Raw genomic sequence first — 23,374 nt, forward strand, 5'->3', positions numbered from 1 at the left:
GTTCAGTTGACTGTACTAAATATATAGTGAGTCTGCTTCAATAATGCAAAAAATCAAGGTGTGCATTGAGCAGGTGAAATAGTGAGGTGTTTCATGGCAACGCTTGCTTTTGTCAGGTTCGTTGGACAATAATAAATAGAAGAGGAAGGTTTGAAAACGAGACTAGTTTATGATGTTATACCCAAAACCCCAAAGGAAATACATAGCGAAGTAGGGAAACTAAAGAATGGTGGGGAACTTCTAAACATTGGGGAACGGTAACAAAGTGGTATAGAACACGGTAATAAGTTCAAGCATACGGGCAATAGTCAAAGTCCGGTAATGACGGGTGAGGGCAAAGCTCGGTAATGAAAAGTCCACAACACGTATCCGCCGCTGGAACGGAGTTGCCGTACCTCTCGTCGCGGAGGCGCCGTCGCGATGCTTCGATGTTGAAAGGTCGAGGTGGCGTGTCAATGCCGGGGTGGTAGCGCGCGCACCGAGCTCCCGTTGCACCGTTGTGGGGAACGCAGCTCTCTTGGGGCGTCGCGGTCTCCTACCGACGCACGGCGAGACGACGTTCTTGCAGTGGTGAAGTTCTGGGGGTTGGAGTTGAGGAGGACCTCTTGGGGCACGGCACGGGTCCGGTCGCCCGACCGCCGCGCATCCCGGTCTCGCTCCACACTCAAGCGTCCCTGTGCTCTCTCGCCGTCTTCTTCTTCGGCCCCTTGTGCCCCCCAGCTGCTGCCGCTGGCCGCGTCCCATTGGCTGGTCGCTGGCGCAAGCTCGTGCCGGGGTCGCGAGCCTTCGGCGCCGTAGCCGGTGTCAGTGACTTTCGTTCCGCGTGCCTTGCGTCTTCTTTGTTCTCGTCTTCTTTCACTCATGACAATATCCCCCCACTTAAGCATTTTCCCTGAAAAATGTCTGCTCACTCATGTCCGACACACCATGTACACAGTCCTTGGGGAGCAGTCACAGAATATCTAGTCATCACAAATGCACTTGGAACGTCCCCAAGAGCAAATACGAGCTCACAAAACACTGATCACAGTCGATAATGAGTCAACACACCAACTACATTTATACACGACATTTAGGTTAAATCTCAGACCAGTCATCAACCACAAAGGCAATCAGACAGATAGCTTATCCCTTTTCCGACAGTGGCTACGGTGCCACTCCCTGCCTCTTACGTACACACGTCTGGCCGCGTAGTTCAAGGGCTTCCCATTTAAATCATATGGTTCCCACGCAAATTCTAACTTTCTGACAGACCGCGGAAAAGACGGAACAATATGTCTTTTAGTGGCGCTTGCATTTCGTGAGCCACTCGTGAGTCGTGATACAGCTCTTTTCCCGGTACTACCGTTCTTTTGCTTGGTTTTTGAACTTCTACACTTTACCCGACTAGGGTAGTGCCTTCTTAACTTGAGAGTAGGGTGTATTCTTTTTGACACTAACTGGTCATTTCGGCCTGAAATCTGAGGCTTTGGGACCTTCTCGTCTTTGACAGGACTCTGTTTCGCTACAGAGCGGCGATCCGAGGGCAGAATGTCCACCACCCTAGCCGTAACGACATCATCAACCTCGAGTCCAGCAGACGCACTGAGAAGAAAATTTGATGTCGCTTCCCGCACTTTTACAGGGGTTGTGGTGCCTCGCTTAGCCCGAGGCACCGTCTGACGTTTTGAGATTACTTCAGGCTCACCTGCCTGCTTGACCTCTAATGCTGCTTTTAAAGGCAGCAGAATATCCTCTGCATTAGAAGTCGGTGGGGAGAAATGTTGTACTTTAACAAAGCTTTCCCCGCCATTCTTAGATTGACGGGCCTCACTTCGCGCAGCCTCAATCTCCGCGAGTCGTTGCCGCAGCTTCAAAGTTTCCCTTTCAATTTCCGCGCGCTCCTTTTCTATCTCGGCTATCCTTTTGGCCGCCTCAATATCTAGAGCTATTTCCTCACGCCAGAGCCTTTGCTCCTCGAGTGCCCACTCTGTCAGCTCGTCGCCGCTTAATCCCAATCGCTTCCCCAAATCAATTAGCTCTGCCAGTTCCATGTCGGGTGTTTAGGAGTATACAAAAATGAACTAGCCTCGTCCTGTCGCGGACGCCAATTATTGTCAGGTTCGTTGGACAATAATAAATAGAAGAGGAAGGTTTGAAAACGAGACTAGTTTATGATGTTATACCCAAAACCCCAAAGGAAATACATAGCGAAGTAGGGAAACTAAAGAATGGTGGGGAACTTCTAAACATTGGGGAACGGTAACAAAGTGGTATAGAACACGGTAATAAGTTCAAGCATACGGGCAATAGTCAAAGTCCGGTAATGACGGGTGAGGGCAAAGCTCGGTAATGAAAAGTCCACAACACGTATCCGCCGCTGGAACGGAGTTGCCGTACCTCTCGTCGCGGAGGCGCCGTCGCGATGCTTCGATGTTGAAAGGTCGAGGTGGCGTGTCAATGCCGGGGTGGTAGCGCGCGCACCGAGCTCCCGTTGCACCGTTGTGGGGAACGCAGCTCTCTTGGGGCGTCGCGGTCTCCTACCGACGCACGGCGAGACGACGTTCTTGCAGTGGTGAAGTTCTGGGGGTTGGAGTTGAGGAGGACCTCTTGGGGCACGGCACGGGTCCGGTCGCCCGACCGCCGCGCATCCCGGTCTCGCTCCACACTCAAGCGTCCCTGTGCTCTCTCGCCGTCTTCTTCTTCGGCCCCTTGTGCCCCCCAGCTGCTGCCGCTGGCCGCGTCCCATTGGCTGGTCGCTGGCGCAAGCTCGTGCCGGGGTCGCGAGCCTTCGGCGCCGTAGCCGGTGTCAGTGACTTTCGTTCCGCGTGCCTTGCGTCTTCTTTGTTCTCGTCTTCTTTCACTCATGACACTTTACTGCTCACGAAAGCAGCACGGGAGGACTGGAGCCTTGCAGGGTCCACTTGGCTACTTGACTGTGTAGCCTGCAAAATACAAGAAACAGCCTTGTTTGTTTCCACCAGTATAGTACGAAATTATTGCGTCCCTTCTTATTAAGCATGCTGGTCTAAGTAGCTTGCTATTTTATATGTTAGATGGTTTGTATTTTTGGAAAGCAAGGCAAGGAGACAGCAGTTCAACAAAAGTATAAGCTTGTTTCAGATTTTAGTGCGTCAAGGCAAGCTAACCACATCAATTAATTCTACAATGGGTAGGGAGTGGAACGCCTTTACTTGAATGCCTTCCGCATTAAAGCACCTGAAATCTAGAGGAACGACTATGTCCGCAGGGAGCCACAAAATCACCCGCATGGGCTAGTCATCGTGTCTTCCACATCTTTGAGGCCCGAAAGAAATCCGCTTAGGCCTATCAAGACTGGGTGAGCCACTACCGAACCTGTCCAAAAGCATACCTGTCAACCTGTGGATTTTGTTTTGTGAAATTTCAATGCTGGAAATGTCAAAAGAAAATTAGATAACTGTCAACTTGCATGAGCTGGTTTACAAAATTGTAGCCTTGATTAAAAAAAACTAGTGTCAGATGATACTGTAAACTAAAGTTACTACAACAGGCAATCATTGCAAATGGCTTTACGAATGAATGAGCGCATAATACTTTGTGCTTACCGACTAGTGGAAAAAAATTACATGAACCGTGAAAGAAAAAAAAAACTTGCCAGAAAGAACGTGACAGCAAAAAATACTTAAGTTGAATTTCGCAGTCTATCCCACTCTTGTAACGCTGAAGTATGGTGTGTGCCTTGCAGTACGTATAACAAACAAGTAGCACTAAACAGCAGCTTGAAGGGATCATATGAGATATGGGTATATCCACATTTTTGCCTTAATCGTAACAGTGCCAGAGGAGTGTCCCAGTATAACAAGGTCGTGATGCCAGTTTACACACAACGGGAACACAAAACAGTTTTGTTTGGTGAGAGGAAAAACAGCAGAGTTGCTGTAAATGAGAAAAAATGTAAAAGCTTTTTTTCCCTTTGCTTGGCGAGATTTTCTATACAGCAGCAGCACTAAAACAGTACAGTGATACCGTGCCGACAAATCATTTGGGTAATTCCTAGAGGCAGAACATTTGTCACAAGAGATCGACTAAGCCCTCGCGCAATGCCGGTGTAGCATCAGTCAGTGGCACGTCTGATGCCACGTTAGGCCAAAATGTTTTTCAGTGATTTTGCTATTACTCACACGACATTCAGCCCAACTTATTCAAAACTGCTCCGAGAAAGGCAATCAGCAGCTTGTGATTATAGGAAATGGCAAATTTCAATTTATGCTAGCATGTCGAGCAAGTGCTTAGTCAAAACCGGTATTCATCAGTTTGAAAGTTTGACGTCTGTACATGTTCTAGCACAAGCTGCCTAGCACCTGAGACAAAAAATGGCAAATGAGAAATTCCTAGAAAGATACGTAGAGAGAATTGGCACTTTGTGGTAAAAGACTAATATATAACAGTGTGCAGTCTGTTTCCAACTACTCATTACGCAGCACATTTTTTTCTTCATTGGTTTTAAAACCAAAGTGTCTGCTTGCCTTTAGGGTGCCAAGGTAATGCATCAGAGTTGTGTAAAGATGCTTTGGGTTCAAACCCTAGCTTCTGCGGATACACCGTCTCTATTTTCCAAAAGTAATAAATGAATTTGTTATATTCTTCGGCATTATTTCTTTAGCTGGAATGAAGTACGTTTTAGGCCACGTTTGTCACCTGAGTCACTGCTCTGCACTCAGGGAACGCTCTTTCTCCAAACAATCGTTCAAATTAGGAAGCAAATATATTGCCGGCAGCCAGCACTTTAGCTTGTCAGTATATTTTACCGCCATGTCTCCTAACTGGTGGAACACCCTATACTGTTTGTGACTGGTAGATCTGCCTCTCAGCCTAGCGCTGTCAGGTGTGTTTGCATAGCGCAGTATTCGTGCGTCTGTTATTGATCCGACAGGCACTTGTTCGATTCGACCTCCTTCATTTTTTTTTCATTTTCGGTAACTTCGTTTGTCAAACATTTTATTTACCTTAATCATGGTGTTCTTTCTTTTTTTATGACACTTCGTACCAGCCAATACAAGGCTGCTGCTCCGTTCTGTAGCGGCACTGCGTCTATAATTTTATTCATTCGTCACTTGCCTTCGAAGGTTTTGTTAGACCTTTAGCTTAAGATACAGACAAATATATTACACGCGAAAGCAATACAGCAGCGCGGAAGACAGTAAACTACCGATTGATGTCAAAATGTGTGCCGGTAAAATACCCCCTTCAATTTGTTACACTTACGTACAGTATTTTTGAAAAGCTGAAGTGAAATCGTACCCTTTACGTCGATATCGAGACGGCATGCATAAACACTGTTTATATAGCGACAAATAACCAAGTCGTGAGTATAACCATTCAGGTAGGTCTGCACAACGTTAGTCATGATGAAATGTACAGGTGCGCTCGGAAAGAATGAACTTACCTTATAACAAGTTGCTCCCGGCGGGGCTCCCAGCGTGGTGAATTTGACGGATTCCAAAGCGTGGCTAACAGGCATGGTAACACCTCACTTCGCAAGCTTCTTCACCGTACGATCACAGCGCACAAACACAACACGATACACAAAGGATGTTCACCGGCGGTAGAAAAGCGCATACGATGGCTTTTCCTTCAATAAATTCGATGTATCGCCAGCTGCACTGCAATGTCTGACCTTCGATGCTGGTTGAAAAGATTCGCACACGGCACATAAATCGTCAACAACACGAGCAAAGCTGTAAATTTGCACAGAACAGTGAGAACGACCACGCCGCGCTGCTGCCCGCACATCCGGGATTGCGAACAAAGACTTTGACTTGGTATCAAGTCGGTTTGCGATGGCTATGCCACAGCTACGTGAAAACTGAGCGTGAAAACATTGACACGAGATATCAAAAAAACCTACGGTGGCTTGTGAGCCCTATGTTGATATTTACAATAATTTTTTATAGAATTATTACCAACCCCTCTAGCAGCAGTAATATTATATTGCAGATAACCGAACTCCGCCGAGGTCGCGATGTTGGTTGTCAGCGCTACTGGTGGCAGTGGCAACGCCGCGTACTAGACATTCGTGACAGCGCGGTCATGTAGCTAGCGTGGGAGGGTGCCAGAGGAACCAAAAGAACTGGTTATCGCCGGGTGTGGATGTGGATCGCCCGCTTCGGCGAACTGCAGCAGGAGAGAGGACGGAAGAATTCTGGAAAGTCCAATCCTTGAAAACAGCTTCAAAGTTCTTGATCTGCTTGCGGGCGCAGGATATTTGCGAGGCGCTTGTGTTTGAGAAACGTAGTCCGGGGACGTGTTGACATCTTTAAAAGATATGCTTTCGTTAGCGAGAGAGCGGTTCGGAGTGTAACAAGCGGCACGCCAGCCCACTAATTTGTTCGGTTTCTCTTTTTTTTTTGTGGTGGCGTGAAGCAGTGTCAGGCTCGTTCTTTCTTTTTGTGACCCTGTGCAGTAAAGATGAGTTGTTAATCAGCGCTTCAGTTTGTCTTTCTTCATTTTTTTTCTTCGTTTGTTCGTTCAGTTCGTGTGAGCGGCGGCGCCTTGGACTGGCGTACGGAGTTCTTTTGCAGTGAAAGAACTGTTTTCACCTGTTTTAATAGAGCGTAGATGCGCGTTTGCTCCTTGTGGGATTCTCTGCAATCCACATTGCTGTTCTACTGTTGTTATCATACACAGTTCACGGTATCCTCAAGGAAACTTATGTATGACGGGGAATAGAACTCGCGTCCTTGGGCTCAGACCACGGCGGGGTGTGCGAGTGATAACTGGAGTAATGAAGTGCACGAGTGAACGACGAGGAGGCCAAGCCTGCGGTCGCTTGATTTGAAGGCTTGTTTTAAAAGTTCGCTGTGTACAAAAATTTAATTGTTCTTTTTTCTACGTGTAGGGATTTACACCAAAGTTTTGCTGTTTTTTTTTCTAAATATTTATAGGCACAATTTCGTCACTAGAATATTCTTGTGCGTTTGGGTTTGTGAGATAAGTATTTATTTCTACAAAACAGCGCTGTTAGTATCGTGCCTCCACAGAAAAACACTGAATCATCGCACTAGGATGCGATGTCACATATGCCGTTTGTAGATGTAGCAGATGAAATCGCGTTTTAAATGTACCTCCTCTCCACCTCCCCTCCCCGGAACACAAGGTATCACAGCATTGTATGTGTGAAAAGAGGTAGGGGGAGTGACGACTTTTTTTTTGTCCCCAGAAGTTGGACCCGAAATGTGTAGCCTCCCCCCCCCCCCCTTCGCCTTTCCGTTTTTTCCCGGCCGAGATATGCATGCTTCATGATTCCGCTCCAACTTTCTCGGAAGACTGATTTCGAATATTTCCACTGCCGCTGAAGCGGAAGCTTGGCAGTAGAGGAGATTGGTCACCCATTATGTCAATGCGTGCTAAGGTATAACGAAGAAAATCAGCTGCTATTGGCGGTGAGCGCGAACACAGGCGGCGCTGCGAAGCGCGCCTCCTTGACGTCAGCTTAGGGATTCTCGCATTTGTCGTCTGCTTCACTCAGGATCGCTCTCCCTGCTGTTTCTTTGCGCTCAGTCAACGTCTGATGCTTGTCCGCACCAGACTTGGCGTGTGGGTAACTTTTTATCATAATAATATGTTTAAAATCGCATACACTAGCTCATGGTGTCAATTAAAGTATACTTTTCGATACCGCTACGGGAGAAACATTGCCGGCACCACCCCATTCCTTGCGAAGCCGGTCCTATGCGGAGCGCGAAGAGTCGGAGCTAGGCGTCAGCTTCTCATGTAAGCATTCGAACAAAAGGAACAGTCAGCTGCTAATAACCGACAACAGCGAAAATGGAAGACCAAAAAAATTCTAGGCCTTCAGGGCTGTCGGATTTGGCAGAACGCATCACGATTCCCGGTAATCATATGTAAGGTAAAACAGTTTTTGCAACCTTGCCGAACGCTCGAACGCGTTTTGTCACTTCACTTTACGTTGTCAAGGCATGAAAGTTTGCCGACATGCACTATAGACTGCAAAAACTGTAGGTTGAGTTCCAAATAACCCAGTGTGTATATACGCGCGTGCTGATTCTATACCAGCCATCTAACCAGTATGGAGGTTTATTGAGCAAAACGAGTCACGCCTTCGTTAAATTTACAGTAACACATATATGTTTGTTAAGTCCTGGAGAGATATTTCGGAACATTTTGCACAGCCACATCTTCCGATATTCGGATATGAGGTATAGGAAAACTGCACTCAAGAGGAGGAGTAGTAAATGTAAGGGGAGGAGGGGAAAACTTGGTTTAACAAATATATCGATCTGGTTAGTGGGCCGGGTCCTCAGTCCAGGACAAGAGAGTAAAAGTAATTTTCTTCAAATCATAGAGTGCCATCCCCAGTAGAATAGGATTTGTTCTTCGCGCCTGGAAGGGTTGAAAAGCAATAAAGAGCTACTTGAAATTCTTCTTCGGTTTCGAGTCTTGTAATATATGCAGGTTTATTACGTTAGTTAGCGAGTATATCATGCCTTCAACACCGTAATCATGTCATCATTGTTCGAGTTGAGAGTCAGTTCGTTATGATAACGAGATAATTACGATAGAAATTCGGAGCACAAAAGCCGCCTTCGAGTACTGTGGACCACGTTGTTTAGGGCGCGATCGCGGTGGCGTAGCACAAACCTTCTCATTGTATTTGCATGTGAATAAATAAAGCACTCTGCGGATATGCACCTTCTTGCACGCAGCCGTAATGAAAGCCAATTTGTGAAGAAGGGAATGTATGCCATACAAAATGAAGGAAATATCCACACGACCTTTGTGAGGCTCCCAAACATCCCGAAACCTCCTAATAAGAAGTTGGTGACGGCGCAGGAAAATTAATGCGTTGGGAAGAAAAAAAAAGCAAGAAACATTAATCCGATACAAGACAACAACGAAAGAAACAGAAGAAAGCCTGCTGCGCGATGAGCGTGTAGAGGCCGCTGCTTGGTACGTAGTATTAGACTGTTGAGTCTTCATAGGAGCATCTCAAAAATACTGCAGGGAAGCATACGCATTTTGAATACTTATCGAGAAGCTGTGATCACTGATCCTCGCGAATAAGCAAGAAAGGACGAGTTACACACGATCTTCTGACCGATACCCTGAAGAAAGTTGTTCTCTATCTCTTCGTGTGTTGCAAACTTGTGGGGGATACAGCTTCAAATTATTCAGATGCGTCAGAAGCTGGCAAAATAAGTGAGTCGCTAGAAATACGCTCTTTAACGCACTACAGCAACGAAGCCGGCGATTTCTAGCCCAGGCACTGTTGCCCCTCACAAGCGGAGTGTAGCAGACGACAGCGGCGCGAATCCCTAAGCCGATGTCAGAGCCAGGAGGCGCCACTCAAAGATCTCACCGCCAATAGCAAGGAAACGATTCCGCGGGAGTCACGTGCCAGAAGAGATGAGTCACTAGAGTTTTGTCAATGTTTATTTCCTCCATTGTTTTTTGCAAAGCATGTTGCGGCAGTATTTGAAGAAATGAAGTCAAAAATTGTCCAATATAATTGATTTCCCCACTTAGCAGGTATAATTATTATTTGTGCGAAGATGCTGCTGGTAAAGGCTACTGGCCTAAGGAGTTTTATCAGCTTTGAAAATGAAGCTCGAACCATAAAACATGGACAAAAAAGAAGGACACTGGTATAATTTTCAACAACGTATGTTCACCAACTAGCTCGACTCTCAATTTTACTTGATTTTTGTCAGTAGAAACTCTATTGAGTTTCAATTAAACGAAGTCATTTGATATTCTCTTGAGTTTTGTCTATTGAAACCTTGTTGACTTGTTATTGACTGCACTGAATAGAAATGTCAATGTAGAATAAAAAAAAACATAAAAGTAACCTAGTAGTCTTAATTATGTAGACACAGTGGGCAGCGCTGAAAAAAATAGCCCTTCAAAGTGTATGTTTCAGCCTGATGAGTTTTGTCAATTGGCTCTCCAAAGAAATTCAATACACTGGTGTCAGTTGGTTTTGTATTGCGTTTTCTCAATACAAATCCTTTTGAGTTTCTACTGACACATCTCAACAGCCAATTGACTTTGAATTAGGTTTCTGTTGACTCAATAAAAACTCAACTGGAACTGAATTGAAACTCAAAATCCATTTTTGTAAGGGCTGGTCGCAGCCACGGGGGGAGAAGGGCAAGTCGCTGCCACAAGAGGAGCAGCGCTGGTCCCTGCTTTAAAGAAACATGGCACAGAGTAGGCATTTTCAGACGTGATAAAACAAACCAAATAAACAGCGGAATGTTTAGGGGTTTGGCCCTTACCAGCGGTGAAAGACTGACGTTGCGAACGTGCCTTTCGGCGGCTGTAGCGCTCTTCGTTTGTCTCTTTGGCATCGTAGCCTAAATGCTTTGATGGGGCCCAGTCCGGATTGCAGTCGTCAAACAGGCTCGACGGATGACCTGAAACAGGTTTTAAAGCATACAATTCACCGCATGCTCCGTTCGTTAAAACGGACTGTGGCCCTGCGAGACAGAGTACAACATTCAACGCTCTGCCGAAAGCAGGGCCGGCATATGTCCGCAATGCCCAAATAACTATTACAATGTCTGGAACGGGCACCGTTTTAAAATAGTAACATAGGTGCGAGACTTGCATACCTGATAAAAAGTGTCGGCAACACACTTTGTACTTGTCCGGGTTTTCGGAGACACCCTTCCTGCTGAGGCGGGCGATCCACTCGCGCCGCCGGCGTTCTGACAGCTGTTTTGTCTTGCCGCATTCATGAACGCGCACCTTAGGTATTTTAAAAAATCGCGCGTTGCTGAGGCTCTGGTTGTTTTGTTTAGCCTTCTACTTCTCAGCTTTAGTGTAGGTACGGCTCTTGCAGCCTTCAACTGCGCAGTAAACCATTGCAACTATCGACCGGCCCGACCGGCCGAACACGGCGCTACGCTGGTTCACTTGCAAGTTATTGCTTCAAAACAGCGGATTACCCAGAGTGCACAGCGAGACTTGCCTGCATGTCGCTGTCGATGCCGCTCATGAATACACCCTATACTGTTTGTGACTGGTAGATCTGCCTCTCAGCCTAGCCCTGTCAGGTGTGTTTGCATAGCGCAGTATTCGTGCGTCTGTTATTGATCTGACAGGCGCTTGTTCGATTCGACCTCCTTCATTTTTTTTCATTTTTGTTAACTTCGTTCGTCAAACATTTTATTTACATTAATCATGGTGTTCTTTCTTTTTTTATGACACTTCGTACCAGGCAATACAAGGCTGCTGCTCCGTTCTGTAGCGGCACTGCGTCTATAATTTTATTCATTCGTCACTTGCCTTCGAAGGTTTTGTTAGACCTTTAGCTTAAGATACAGACAAATATATTACACGCGAAAGCAATACAGCAGCGCGGAAGACAGTAAACTACCGATTGATGTCAAAATGTGTGCCGGTAAAATACCCCCTTCAATTTGTTACACTTACGTACAGTATTTTTGAAAAGCTGAAGTGAAATCGTACCCTTTACGTCGATATCGAGACGGCATGCATAAAAACACTGTTTATATAGCGACAAATAACCAAGTCGTGAGTATAACCATTCAGGTAGGTCTGCACAACGTTAGTCATGATGAAATGTACAGGTGCGCTCGGAAAGAATGAACTTACCTTATAACAAGTTGCTCCCGGCGGGGCTCCCAGCGTGGTGAATTTGACGGATTCCAAAGCGTGGCTAACAGGCATGGTAACACCTCACTTCGCAAGCTTCTTCACCGTACGATCACAGCGCACAAACACAACACGATACACAAAGGATGTTCACCGGCGGTAGAAGAGCGCATACGATGGCTTTTCCTTCAATAAATTCGATGTATCGCCAGCTGCACTGCAATGTCTGACCTTCGATGCTGGTTGAAAAGATTCGCACACGGCACATAAATCGCCAACAACACGAGCAAAGCTGTAAATTTGCACAGAACAGTGAGAAAGACCGCACCGCGATGGCGCCCGCACACATAACAGGCCCGGACATGCGGGATCGCGAACAAGCGACATTGGCTTGGTTTCAAGTCGGTTTGCGATGGCTATGCCACAGCTACGCATTCTTGTGAAAACTGAGCGTGAAAACATTGACACAAGATATAAAAAAAAACCTACGGCGGCTTGTGAGTCCTATGTTAATATTTACAATAATTTTTCTATAGAATTATTTTCAACCCCTCTAGCAGCAGTAATATTATGTTGCAGATAACCGAACACCGCCGAGGTCGCGATGTTGGCTGTCAGCGCCACTGGCGGCAGTGGCAACGCCGCGTACTAGACATTCGTGACAGCGCGGTCACTTTAGCTAGCGTAGGAGGGTGCCAGAGAACCCTCCCACGCTATCTTCATCCCCCCTCCTTCCCCTCCCCCCCCCCCCCCCCCCCGCACTGGGTTGTATGCAGGTGAGCCCCCAGCTGGGCTCAATAATATTCCCAAGTGCATTTCCTTTCCATTTCTCTTGAACCACTTAGTAGTAGTAGTAGGAACCAAAAGAACTGGTTATCGCCGGGTGTGGATGTGGATGGCATGTCTTTTGTGTCCCGGCGCCCGCTTCGGCGAACTGCAGCAGGAGAGAGGACGGAAGAATTCTGGAAAGTCCAATCCTTGAAAACAGCTTCAAAGTTCTTGATCTGCTTGCGGGCGCAGGATATTTGCGAGGCGCTTGTGTTTGATAAACGTAGTCCGCGGGCGTGTTGACATCTTTAAAAATGCTTTCGTTAGCGAGAGAGCGGTTCGGAGTGTAGCAAGCGGTAGGCCAGCCCACTAATTTGTTCGGTTTCTCTGTCTCTGTTTTTTTTTGTAGTGGCGTGAAGCAGTGTCAGGCTCGTTCTTTCTTTTTGTGACCCTGTGCAGTAAAGATGAGTTGTTAATCAGCACTTCAGTTTGTTTGTCTTTCTTCATTTTTTTCTTCGTTTCTTCGTTCAGTTCGTGTGAGCGGCGGCGCCTTGGACTGGCGTACGGAGTTCTTTTGCAGTGAAAGAACTGTTTTCACCTGTTTTAATAGAGCGTAGATGCGTGTTTGCTCCTTGTGGGATTCTCTGCATTCCACATTGCTGATCTACTGTTGTTAGTTCACGGTATCCTCAAGGAAAGTTATGTAATGTCGCGTCCTTGGGCTCAGACCACGGCGGGGTGCGCGAGTGATAACTGGAGTAATGAAGTTCACGAGTGAACGACGATGAGGCCAAGCCTTCGTTCGTTTGATTTGAACGCTTGTTTTAAAAGTTCGCTGTGTACAAAAATTTAATTGTTCTTTTTTCGACGTGTAGGGATTTACACCAAAGTTTTGGTGTTTTTTTTCTGAGTATTTATAGGCACAATTTCGTCACTGGAATATTCTTGTGCGTTTGGGTTTGTGAGATAAGTATTCATTTCTGCAAAACAGCGCGGTTAGTATTGTGCCTCCACAGAAAAACACTGAATCATCGCACTAGGATGCGATGTCACATATGCCTTTTGTAGATGTAGCAGATGAAATCGCGTTTTAAATGTACCTCCATCCCACCTCCCCTCCCCGGAACAGAAGGTATCACAGCATTGTATGTGTGAAAAAAAATTCCCTCGCACTTCCCCGAGGGGGAGAGTGTGTAAGTGCGAATGCACGGTTGTTGATTGCGCGATTACGGTGGATATCGTGATCTTAATAAGTAGTCGAGAGATTACACACACGCACACAACTACAAAGAAAGATATTTCACTCGTTATAGCTGGTACCGTTGCCCGGTCCGCCATCATCGTTATCGAGATGCAGGACCAGCGACCGCTCTCGACGACGGCGCGCGCTCGACTAATACCCTCCCGCGCCACGCGGCCGCTACACGAGCGCCCTCACGTGTCGGAATGCGGAGCGCCCGCTACGCGAGCGAGAGCTCTATCGTCCGAAGTGGAGAGGAGGCGCCCAACACCCGCAGTCACTGAGCGGAGAGAGGAGGAGGAGAGTTGCGCGCGCCCATCTCCCCCCGTTGCTAGGGAAGACGAGGAGCGCGCGCACCCGCAGCTGTTGCTATGCGGACGACGGCGGCTGACGATTCAGGCTCGCTTAAGAAGTGCATTCGCACTTAAAAGAGGTAGGGGGAGTGACGACTTTTTTTGTCCCCAGAACTGGGACCCGAGATGTGCAGCCTCCCACCCTCGCCTTTCCGTTTTTTTCCGGCCGAGATATGCATGCTTCATGATTTCGCTCCAACTTTCCCGGAAGACTGACTTCGAATATGTCCACTGCCGCTAAAGCGGAAGCTTAGCAGTAGTGGAGATTGCTCACCCATTATGTCAACGCGTGCTAAGGTATAAAGAAGAAAATCCGCTGGTATAGCAAGGAAACGATTCCGCTGGAGTCACGTGCCAGAAGAGATGAGTCACTAGAGTTTTGTCAATGTTTATTTCCTCCATTGTTTTGTGCCAAGCATGTTGCGGCAGTATTTGAGGAAATGCAGTCAAAAACTGTCCTATATAATTGATTTCCCCACTTAGCAGGTATAATTATTATTTGGGCGAAGATGCTGCTGGTAAAGGGTACTGGCCTAAGGAGTTTTTCAGCTTTGAAAATTAAGCGCGAACCATAAACCATGGACAAAAAAGGACACTGGTATAATTTTCAACAACGTATGTTCACCAACTAGCTCGACTCTCAATTTTACTTAATTTTTGTCAGTAGAAACTCTATTGAGTTTCAAATAAACGAAGTCATTTGTATTCTGTTGAGTTTTGTCTATTGAAACCTTGTTGACTTTTTATTGACTGCACTCAATATAAATGTTAATGTAGAATAAAAAAACATAAACGTAACCTAGTAGTCTTAATTCTGCAGACACAGTGGGCTGCGCTGATAAAAATAGCCCTTCAAAGTGTATGTTTCAGCGTGATGAGATTTGTCAATTGGTTCTCCAAAGAGTTTCAATAGACTGGTGTCAATTCGTTTTGTATTGCGTTTTCTCAATACAAATCCTTTTGAGTTTCTAGTGACATATCTCAATAGCCAATTGAGTTTGAATTAGGTTTCTGTTGACTCAATAAAAACTCAACTGGAACTGAATTGAAACTCAAAATCCATTTTTGTAAGGGAAGGGCCGGCGGGGGTGGCGGTGGTGCAGTGGCCCTTGCAGGCTCTTTTTGTGCCGACGTCTCGATGGCTCTTTTTTTTTCGATGGCGTTAAAGGTGGGCGAATCACATAGCTTCTGACACCAGGTCGTAGCGGCGCCCGCCGATATCAGTCGGTGATCGGCGAAAGAAAGGAGGTGACGGCAGTCCAGGCGATAGACGGCAGTCCAGGCGATAGGCAAGCAAGAAAAGCCCCGCCGTTTATTTTGCAGCGGTTTAAGTAGGAACTGTGATGTCAGTACCACGTGTTTCCATACATGGGCCAGGCACGGTGAATCGGCGCGTCACTGAGCGCACTTTCAGCATACGGGAAACACATTCCGGCACACCGTGAAATCGAAGTAAAACAAATTTTTTTTGCCGCGGTGTTTTAAATGCAGAGCATTTCTTTAACTCACGATGTTATGCGTCCGTAACTCGGCGTCCACACCACGGCAGCTGCGCCCTCTCCCCCACTCCTCCTCGCCCTCAACCCGCTTGCAACAACAGGTGCAGCGCGCGCTCCGGCGTTGCAAACACCGTAGCAACAGCAGGTGCGGTCGCGTCGTGGCGTGACGGTGGCGTGATAGCGCGCTGTCTCTCCGCCTCCTCTCCCTCTACTGCGTTCGTTGGGAATATAAACCCGGGTGTCGGTGCGTCAGCCGCACTCACGGAGCAAGAATAAAATAGGAGGGGAAACTGAGCTTCCTGGGGCAGCCTGATAACGTCACAAGCACTTGGCGAACGTCAAGTTTCCGGCATCTGGCGCAAGCAAAGGAAGTACACGGTCATCGCCACGGCCGGCGGGCGTTCTGTTCGCGCTCACCCAGTCCAACCCGGCCGCGGCATCGCGTCGGCGTTTCGCCGGGCCACCGAAACATTCCGTGTCCGAAGCGAGAGTGTGTGCGCTCTTCTGCGCTTCCGTTGGCTGAAGAGCCCGCCTTCGCGATTAATTTTCTGTCAAATTTAAACCGGCCGGTACGAGCGAATAAAAGGGGCATTTTCTTTTAATGCGTAAGCAATCTTGCGCGAGCACCAAGTCTGAAATACAAACCTGTAAGCGCAAAAAAACTCCCCCCACCTCCCCGAAGGGGATCGTGCGGAAATGCGAATGCATGGGTGCACCGATGAGTGCGCTGCGGCAAGCAGTAACGGAGAGAGGTGTGCGCTCCACGGCATTTATATACATTTTCCGAGCGCAGCGAGCGCAGAGAGGGTACCCGGAGAGGAGAGAGAGACCCGCGCAACCAACACCACCTAGACTTTGTTGGCGCAACACGCCCGCCCCGCGCGCGAGCTCTCTCTTCCGCCGAGCTCCGCGATGCCAGCGCCCTCAAACGCCCGAGCGGCTCCTCGTCTCCACTCACTCTCCGCTACTCCGCCCGAGCTCCGCGATGCGAGCGCCCTCACACGCCCGAGCGCGCTCCTCGTCTCCCCTTGCCCTCCGCTACTCCCGCCCGAGCTACCACCTGCTCCGGTTGCTAGGCGCGCCACAGCTGTTGCTAGGGGCGAGGAGCGCGGAGAGCTAACACCTGCGGGCGCACGCCGACGGAGCACGACAACCCCCGACTAAGAAATGCATTCGCATTTACGACGACGACGACGACGAAGGCAGAACTACGAGGCGCGCGCTGACGTGCGCTCGCGCTGGAGGAATGCAGGCGCACGCCGACGGAGCACGACAACCCCCGACTAAGAAATGCATTCGCATTTAAAAAAATGTAAAACCTGTAAACGCACGGCCTTATCTCGCGTGCGATGCGCCGGCCAATTTATGACGCGCGCACGCGCGCTCGCGCGCTACGTCCGAGATAAACGCGCGTTCCTTCCCCGCGTCGCGCAGCAGCTCAAGCGCATACCGATTCACGCCTTGTGGCGAATGCTGCAAACAACAGTATTGCTTTTAATACATTCAACCAGGTGGCGCTGTCAAATTGTTCGCCCCCACAGCTGCGGAGCTCCGTAGGTCGCCGTAGATATCATTGTGACATTATCTGGTCGCTCGATCGCGCCGGCTGCGATGGGCGTTTCCTCTCCTATATATTCTTGCTCCGTGGCCGCACTCCAGTTCTGCTTCGCTCTATTCTCGCCGCGGTTGTCGCAGTTGCTAAGCGATGGAAGCAAGACCTTAAACTAGTGCCGCGACGCAATCCAACTTCAGCGTCGCGGAACCAGTTCAAGACAACGTGCCATCGTCATCTTCATCTTCGGGATCAACGGCATCAACGGCATCGTCGGCGCGCGCTGGAGGAGGCGGCGGGCTGCCGACGCCGAGCGAAAGCGGCGTAAGCGCGCCACCCATCGGGGACGGGGACGGGGTCCACCCATCGATCTTACCGCAAATAAATAATAATAGTAACACTTGACGTTACCTAATACTCGTCTCGTTCTCTCTCTCCCCAATCATACCAACAACAACAACAACCCTACCACCAGCATTACAACACCCATCGCCACCGCCACGCACGTAACGCCGCTAATGCTCTGCATGTCGGGTTTTTTTTTTCTCCCCATCAGGTGCCCCTGGAGTTCCGGTCCATAGACGCGGCGACCACCAACTTCTCTCTGTGGTGGACACAGGTGAAGATCCTGCCGACTCCCTCCACACCGGACACCCTGGTCTCACTGAGCAAGGAGTGCGAGTTCCTCTGCGCAACCAGCATGGTGTGCATCAAGAAGGAGCTGGTGTGCAACGGCGTCCCTAACTGCCCCCAGCGCCTTCCGGACGCCAGCCGCCCGCAGGCCCCCGCCGACGAGCTTCTGAAGACCGCGGCCGACGAAGACGCCCTCCTGTGCGCCGCCGACCGGGCCACCATCCAGGTCTACTGGTGGATCATCGGTGTGGGCCTCACCGTGTGCGTCAGCGTCCTGGCGTGCTTCGCTTTCTCCGTGTTCCGTCGCTGTCGGGCTGGCAGGCAAAGATTCTGAGCACCCGGAGACGCAGAGTGAAGGGGACGCGCCCCCGCTCCGCTCGCGCCAAGGCATGGCCAGCAACAGGCGGCGTCGGTGTGGCGCGCGTGTTGCGGCTGCACTGAACTTCTGGGAGGAAATGCCACGATTCCGAAACAACGCTTTCTGGACCATGTGATGGTGTGCTCGTGACGTAACTAACCGAGTGAACTGCGGCGATCACATTGCTTTTTCGGAACTTTACATGGACGAGTGACCAGTCTTTTTCGGTGTTCGTACTCTTGTGCTTAACCCGAAGTCAGACCAAGAAGCTGTTTTCTTCTCGGCTTCGTCATGCCACTGCCACGGCCATCTTGTTCGAGCTCCACGGAAGAAAGCGCGTGTGCGTGTGAAAGAACCGCAGTGACCTTTTAATTATTGATTCCTGGACAACAGCTGTGTGAGACAGTGTATTTCGCTGGGCATTCGTCGACTGTATTTCCATTACGCAAGTGTGACTTCAGTATCCCTTCGTGACCCCGACCCCGTGATCAGAAGAGAAGTTTTACGGTTAGTGTGCCAAGAATCTCTGGGATGTGGAAACGTAGAAGCTTTAGCTGTGCTGTTCCTGCAAAAATTCTTCCCAGTTATTTCTATGAAACAAATCCAGTTAATGACTTAGAATCATAAATGTCACGTACCTCTTACTTCACAATGTCATGACAAAATCTAACAGGTATTGTATCCTTGACCGCAAGTAAGGGTCAATTGTGTTTTCTAATGTACTTGTTGAGGAACGATAAATGCGCTCCCAGAGATCGCCTCAGACGAACAGAGAGTGCACAAAAAGAGAACTACAGAGGAAGGTCATTGGGTTGTTTGTTTTGGCAATGGTGCTCTTACACTTACTTTCTTTTCTATCATGCATTCCAGAAAAGGTGAGTGCAAAACTATTGTGCGCGTACACCACTTGTCTAAGTTTCAAAATGCTATAAAAGCACAATAACGAATTTGTGTGATACTTTCAGTTGGGTGCGCTTAGACGCAGGTGTAGGAGAGTGTTCGATGCGATTATTGCCAAAGGTACCCATTGTTTTCGGGATAGAATTATTTCATTACGGGTAAGTAGTACGAGTGCGCTTCATAAGTAATGTCGCAATATATTTTAACCATGTCTTACCCATTCCCATGAATCATATTCAAGAAGTTCGCATTCTTGCATTAACATGAAATAAAACAGGTTAAACTTGTATCCCAACGGAAGTAAAACATCCACTGTTTAAGGTTAACCGAAAGAAACAACGAATTTAATTCAGAATTCAAGCAACTATATGGCATGTATTGATCGCAATTTGAGCACGAAAATTTGTGAGCTGGCCTGTACATCGCAATGGGTAAAGACAGTACATTGCATCTATGACGCTCCAATTCGGAACTCCGATAAAAGCGAATATGTTTAAAACAGAAAGCCCACAAAAATACTTTTAGGTATCATTCCCAACAGCATACGAATACGTGCTTTAGCACTGCTTGTTTTGTTCGGTGTCTGCAGTGGTGTTAATTGAAGTGGATGTTACCTCATGAGTAAATCGCCTTGTGGACTTATAGTTTAGCTGCAGCACTTGGCAATTTAAAACAGCCGCCGTTTGTTTGTTCCAGGCAAAAACTGTAGGTAACGAAACGAGGTATTAAAAATAATTCATTTCTTTTGAACAGCACAAAAGGGACATGGAGGAGACGCAGGCGGGACACAGTGCAGACTAACAACAGGCGCTTATTGCAGAGAATTACTCATGTACATAATTTCGTTGTAACAGGAGGGAAAGAAGGGAGAGAGAGACATTTCGAGCCATCACTGAAGCTCACGTATGATCACCAGATAAAAAAAAGCCAATTTTTTGTCCGTTAACAACACAGAAGGGCAGCTGGTTTTCCCGTTCCAACAAAGACACGTGCGTCAGCTTCCCTTGGTCCACGGCCCTCTCGCGCTATTCAAAGGATGCTGCAGCGACCCGCCCAAGCTTATTCCGTAGATAATTAATTTGTTTCGGTCGCGTTAAAAGGTACATTCTGCCTTTAATAGTGAAGCAGAAAATCTGCGAGTATATCCCTGATTAAATGGGACATGTGAAGTCCGCCTCATAGTGATGTACAGAGCATTGAGGTTAAGGCTGCTGCTGTTGCCGACTAATGTTACAAGAGCCACGGAAGGGTCGACTGCGTTTGTGCCGGTGATAATGGTTGTGCAGAAAGAAGCGGTGAAGTGTAAAAAGCCGGAGATAATTAATAAATATTTCTTGGTGGACGCAGGCCGTGTTATTTTTTCAATTCACGAAACATTCCAATTATTAATTTGTGCTGCTTTATGCTCATACCTCTTCGATGGCTTGCAGAGGATGCCTGATTGTAACCGAACCATTACCGTGATTTTTGGACACATTGCATCCACTTGCGGTCTTTGTTTAGAACATTACGTTATCGTACCCTACGTTGAGCGGTACTGAAGAAACATTTATGTATGACAACTTGAATGACGCTGTTTAGTTCAACACATGTAACTTTCTATATGCTCACTCAGTGAAAGTATGCAGGGTTAACTGACGTGAAGTACAGGGAAAAGGAGAAAACTCCCCGCGTTATTCGTGACCGCCTCCTAACCTGCCACAATGACGTTACACTGACTTGTGCTGGCATTATATCTTGTCTCGGTGACGATAATTTTGAATGTTGGCTGATTTGTGGGTTAATATTGACACCTTGCTGAGTTACAAATAGTGCGTACACGTCGAACATTCTCACAATTTCGTAAGAGTTCCCTTGCGAACTTGCCAGGTCGTCTACGCAGCCTGAATCCCCAAATGTATGAGGAGAACAGTGCTAAAGGAACAACATTTTTCTTCCAAATATTTTTGTTAAATCATGCGGGGCCCTCAAATTAACTGAACTTTCATAACACCTAAAAGACGTGCCGTTGAGCTTAAACGCAGAATTAACTTTAGAAACGGTTGGGAATACGTTTTATATGAAAAGAACACAGCATTGATTAGGCATTGTTACGCGTGGGCTTTACAATTATTAAATCAATAAAAACTGCCATTTTACCATGAAAATATTTTAGAAACCCTACGTTCCTATATTTATAACTCTCTTTGTCAATAATAAAATAAACGAAGTGGATGTTTCCGTGAAAAAGCTTTTCTTTCAAGGAAATGTTCAAGGAAATAGCAAGTCACACTTTTTTCCGTTCCGTCTCACCGTCTTTAAGGTCATATTCCTTCAGTAAAAAATATTCTGTTTGGCTAGTCGGTGCATATTGGTTCAAGAAAACGAACGCTACAAACCCGGACAGAAAAAAAAAATACTAAGAACGACGAGACAGATGTGCTTCTGTCTCGTCGTTATTCGTTTTTTTCTGTCGGGTTTGTAGCTCTTGTTTTCTTGAGGTCATATTCGGAATCTCTGAAAATACATGTAAGAACTTTTTGTTGCTTTATGGGAGGATATTAAGCTTGAGCAACATAGTCGTGTGAGCGCCCGCAGATTTGTCTACCTGAAATATTTGTGTTAACTTAAAACATGAAGGCTTTTTCAAGGCGGCAATGTTGCAACTGTTCTTTTCTTAAATCCGAACGTAGAACTTTGTGGTATCGATGTAATAGCGGCATCCTCCTTCAGTTTCCGGTTGCTTCAACTTTTCCAATCTTTGAACCAAATTAGTTGAGCATAATGAAGGTTCTTGGCGTATTCGCATTTTGAAACTAAGCAAACTGGTATGACGAGCATACAGACCACACTCGCTGCTTTTCACCTTAAAGATGCGCACCAGTTTTGGAAAACCTGTAGACGCCCTGAAGCCTGATGTAAACTACCCCAAATTCTAGAACACAACTACTCGTGCCTCTCCACACGGTACCAATTTGATGGGGATTTCATGTCAACCCAAAACATGCGAAATTTGAAGCTCTGAGGCTGTAATCTCCGTTCCGTAAGCTTTGTCTACGCGACGAGAGCTTGGAAAAATATTATTTATTTATTTATTTATTTATTAGGTCGGTCACAGGTTGTTTACTAACATTTTTTTTCCCTAAATGCTGGCTGCTGTAGTGAAGTTCGAGAGTTCCGCTGTAAAGTACAGCGGTAAGGGCGCCGAGGAAAACCGGGCACACGAAGTAAACAACTCGTGGAATGCTCATAAAAAGTGTGCTTACTATCCAGAGCAACCTCCAAACTTCCACTCATGTGCCAACCGGGCCAGAGAAATGGGATACTAAACATTACTTGGGGAAACAACAGCAGGTACCATTTCACGCGCGTCGCCGGAGTCCAGCCACTGCCGACACAAGTTCATGCTGACACATGCGGACACCGTTGCATTGTTTTCAACCAATAATCTCAAAAATTGAAATCTATTCGTGTTATGTGTTCGTTTCCCGGCACGTGCACAAACTAGTTTATTTGCAGCACATTGAAAGACAGATCAATTCCAGGGGGATATTTTGCGAGCCCAAACCAATATAAAAGTTGCTTTCGTGTCCTCAACGCAGAACGTTAATTTAGTCGCACCTAAATCGCAACGCCGGTCATACTGCAACATTTGTTAATAACAAAAGTGCCGCTACACACGCGCATAAACATGTAGCTCGAGCCAGATCAGCGCAGTTCAGGTACTTTGTCCAAGTTTCTTTTTAAGCTTACTACAGCATATTTCACTCAGCTTTTTGCGGCCGCTCCATCCTTGTACAAAAGGAAAATAAAACTTTATTATTATTACTATTATTTGGTCGTCGCCATTCTGAGCTTGCAACAAGATTTCAGATGGCCTACATTGCAACACAATTACGAGATTTCACTGTAAGTGCAAAAGCTTTATTTTTTATGCATGCATTTATTTCCTCCAGAAGATCAACATTTTACTTAAGCTTTGAACTGATCATTTTTTCTTTGACATCTTCATTTAGGCCTATTTGCAGAATGCCAGACGTCTACCTCCCTCGTAGACTTTGCAACCCTGGTACGCTGCGTCACCCGAAAAACATTTTCTCCGTGAATGAATTTTTCGAATTTACTAATTGATCCGTTTACCCAGACGTAGCCCAGTCATGATGGTTTTTTCTAGAGCTCGATAACTTGCAATGAATTTATATGACGTCATGTACAGTACGTTGTAAGGAAACTTGTGAAACTACGGCATAAAACTTGTGCAACTATGGGTGCTCACCAATGTTTTGAGGGGTCTATTAAAACTTCGTGAAAAATATTTGAGTTCAGTGTCTTCCTTTTCTTCAAAGAAGCGCAGCGATAACATACCATCCGGAAGAAGGAGGGATAAACGTCTCTATGGAGAGTTCGCCTTAGGGTAGAGCATTTATTCCAGGACCGTTGAGACCGTACTGGTTTTATGGCTCTTTGCACCAACCAAAGCTGGTCGTCACA

General features: G+C 47.0%; 1 protein-coding gene across 1 annotated transcript in view; it reads left to right on the top strand.

The window, feature by feature from the left end:
• Positions 1-23,164, top strand: part of LOC144161011 (uncharacterized) — a 431,944-nt gene extending 408,780 nt beyond the window's left edge. Inside the window, exon 10 of the mRNA XM_077692081.1 lies at positions 17,570-23,164. Coding sequence (XP_077548207.1) covers positions 17,570-17,980 — 411 coding nt within the window. The 3' untranslated portion in view covers positions 17,981-23,164. The remainder of the gene's footprint in view (positions 1-17,569) is intronic.
• Positions 23,165-23,374: the final 210 nt, after the last annotated feature.

Source organism: Haemaphysalis longicornis, unplaced genomic scaffold (genome assembly GCF_048455015.1).
Source record: "Haemaphysalis longicornis isolate Haplotype H1 unplaced genomic scaffold, Haemaphysalis longicornis Haplotype H1 scaffold_11, whole genome shotgun sequence".
Lineage (NCBI taxonomy): Eukaryota > Metazoa > Arthropoda > Arachnida > Ixodida > Ixodidae > Haemaphysalis > Haemaphysalis longicornis.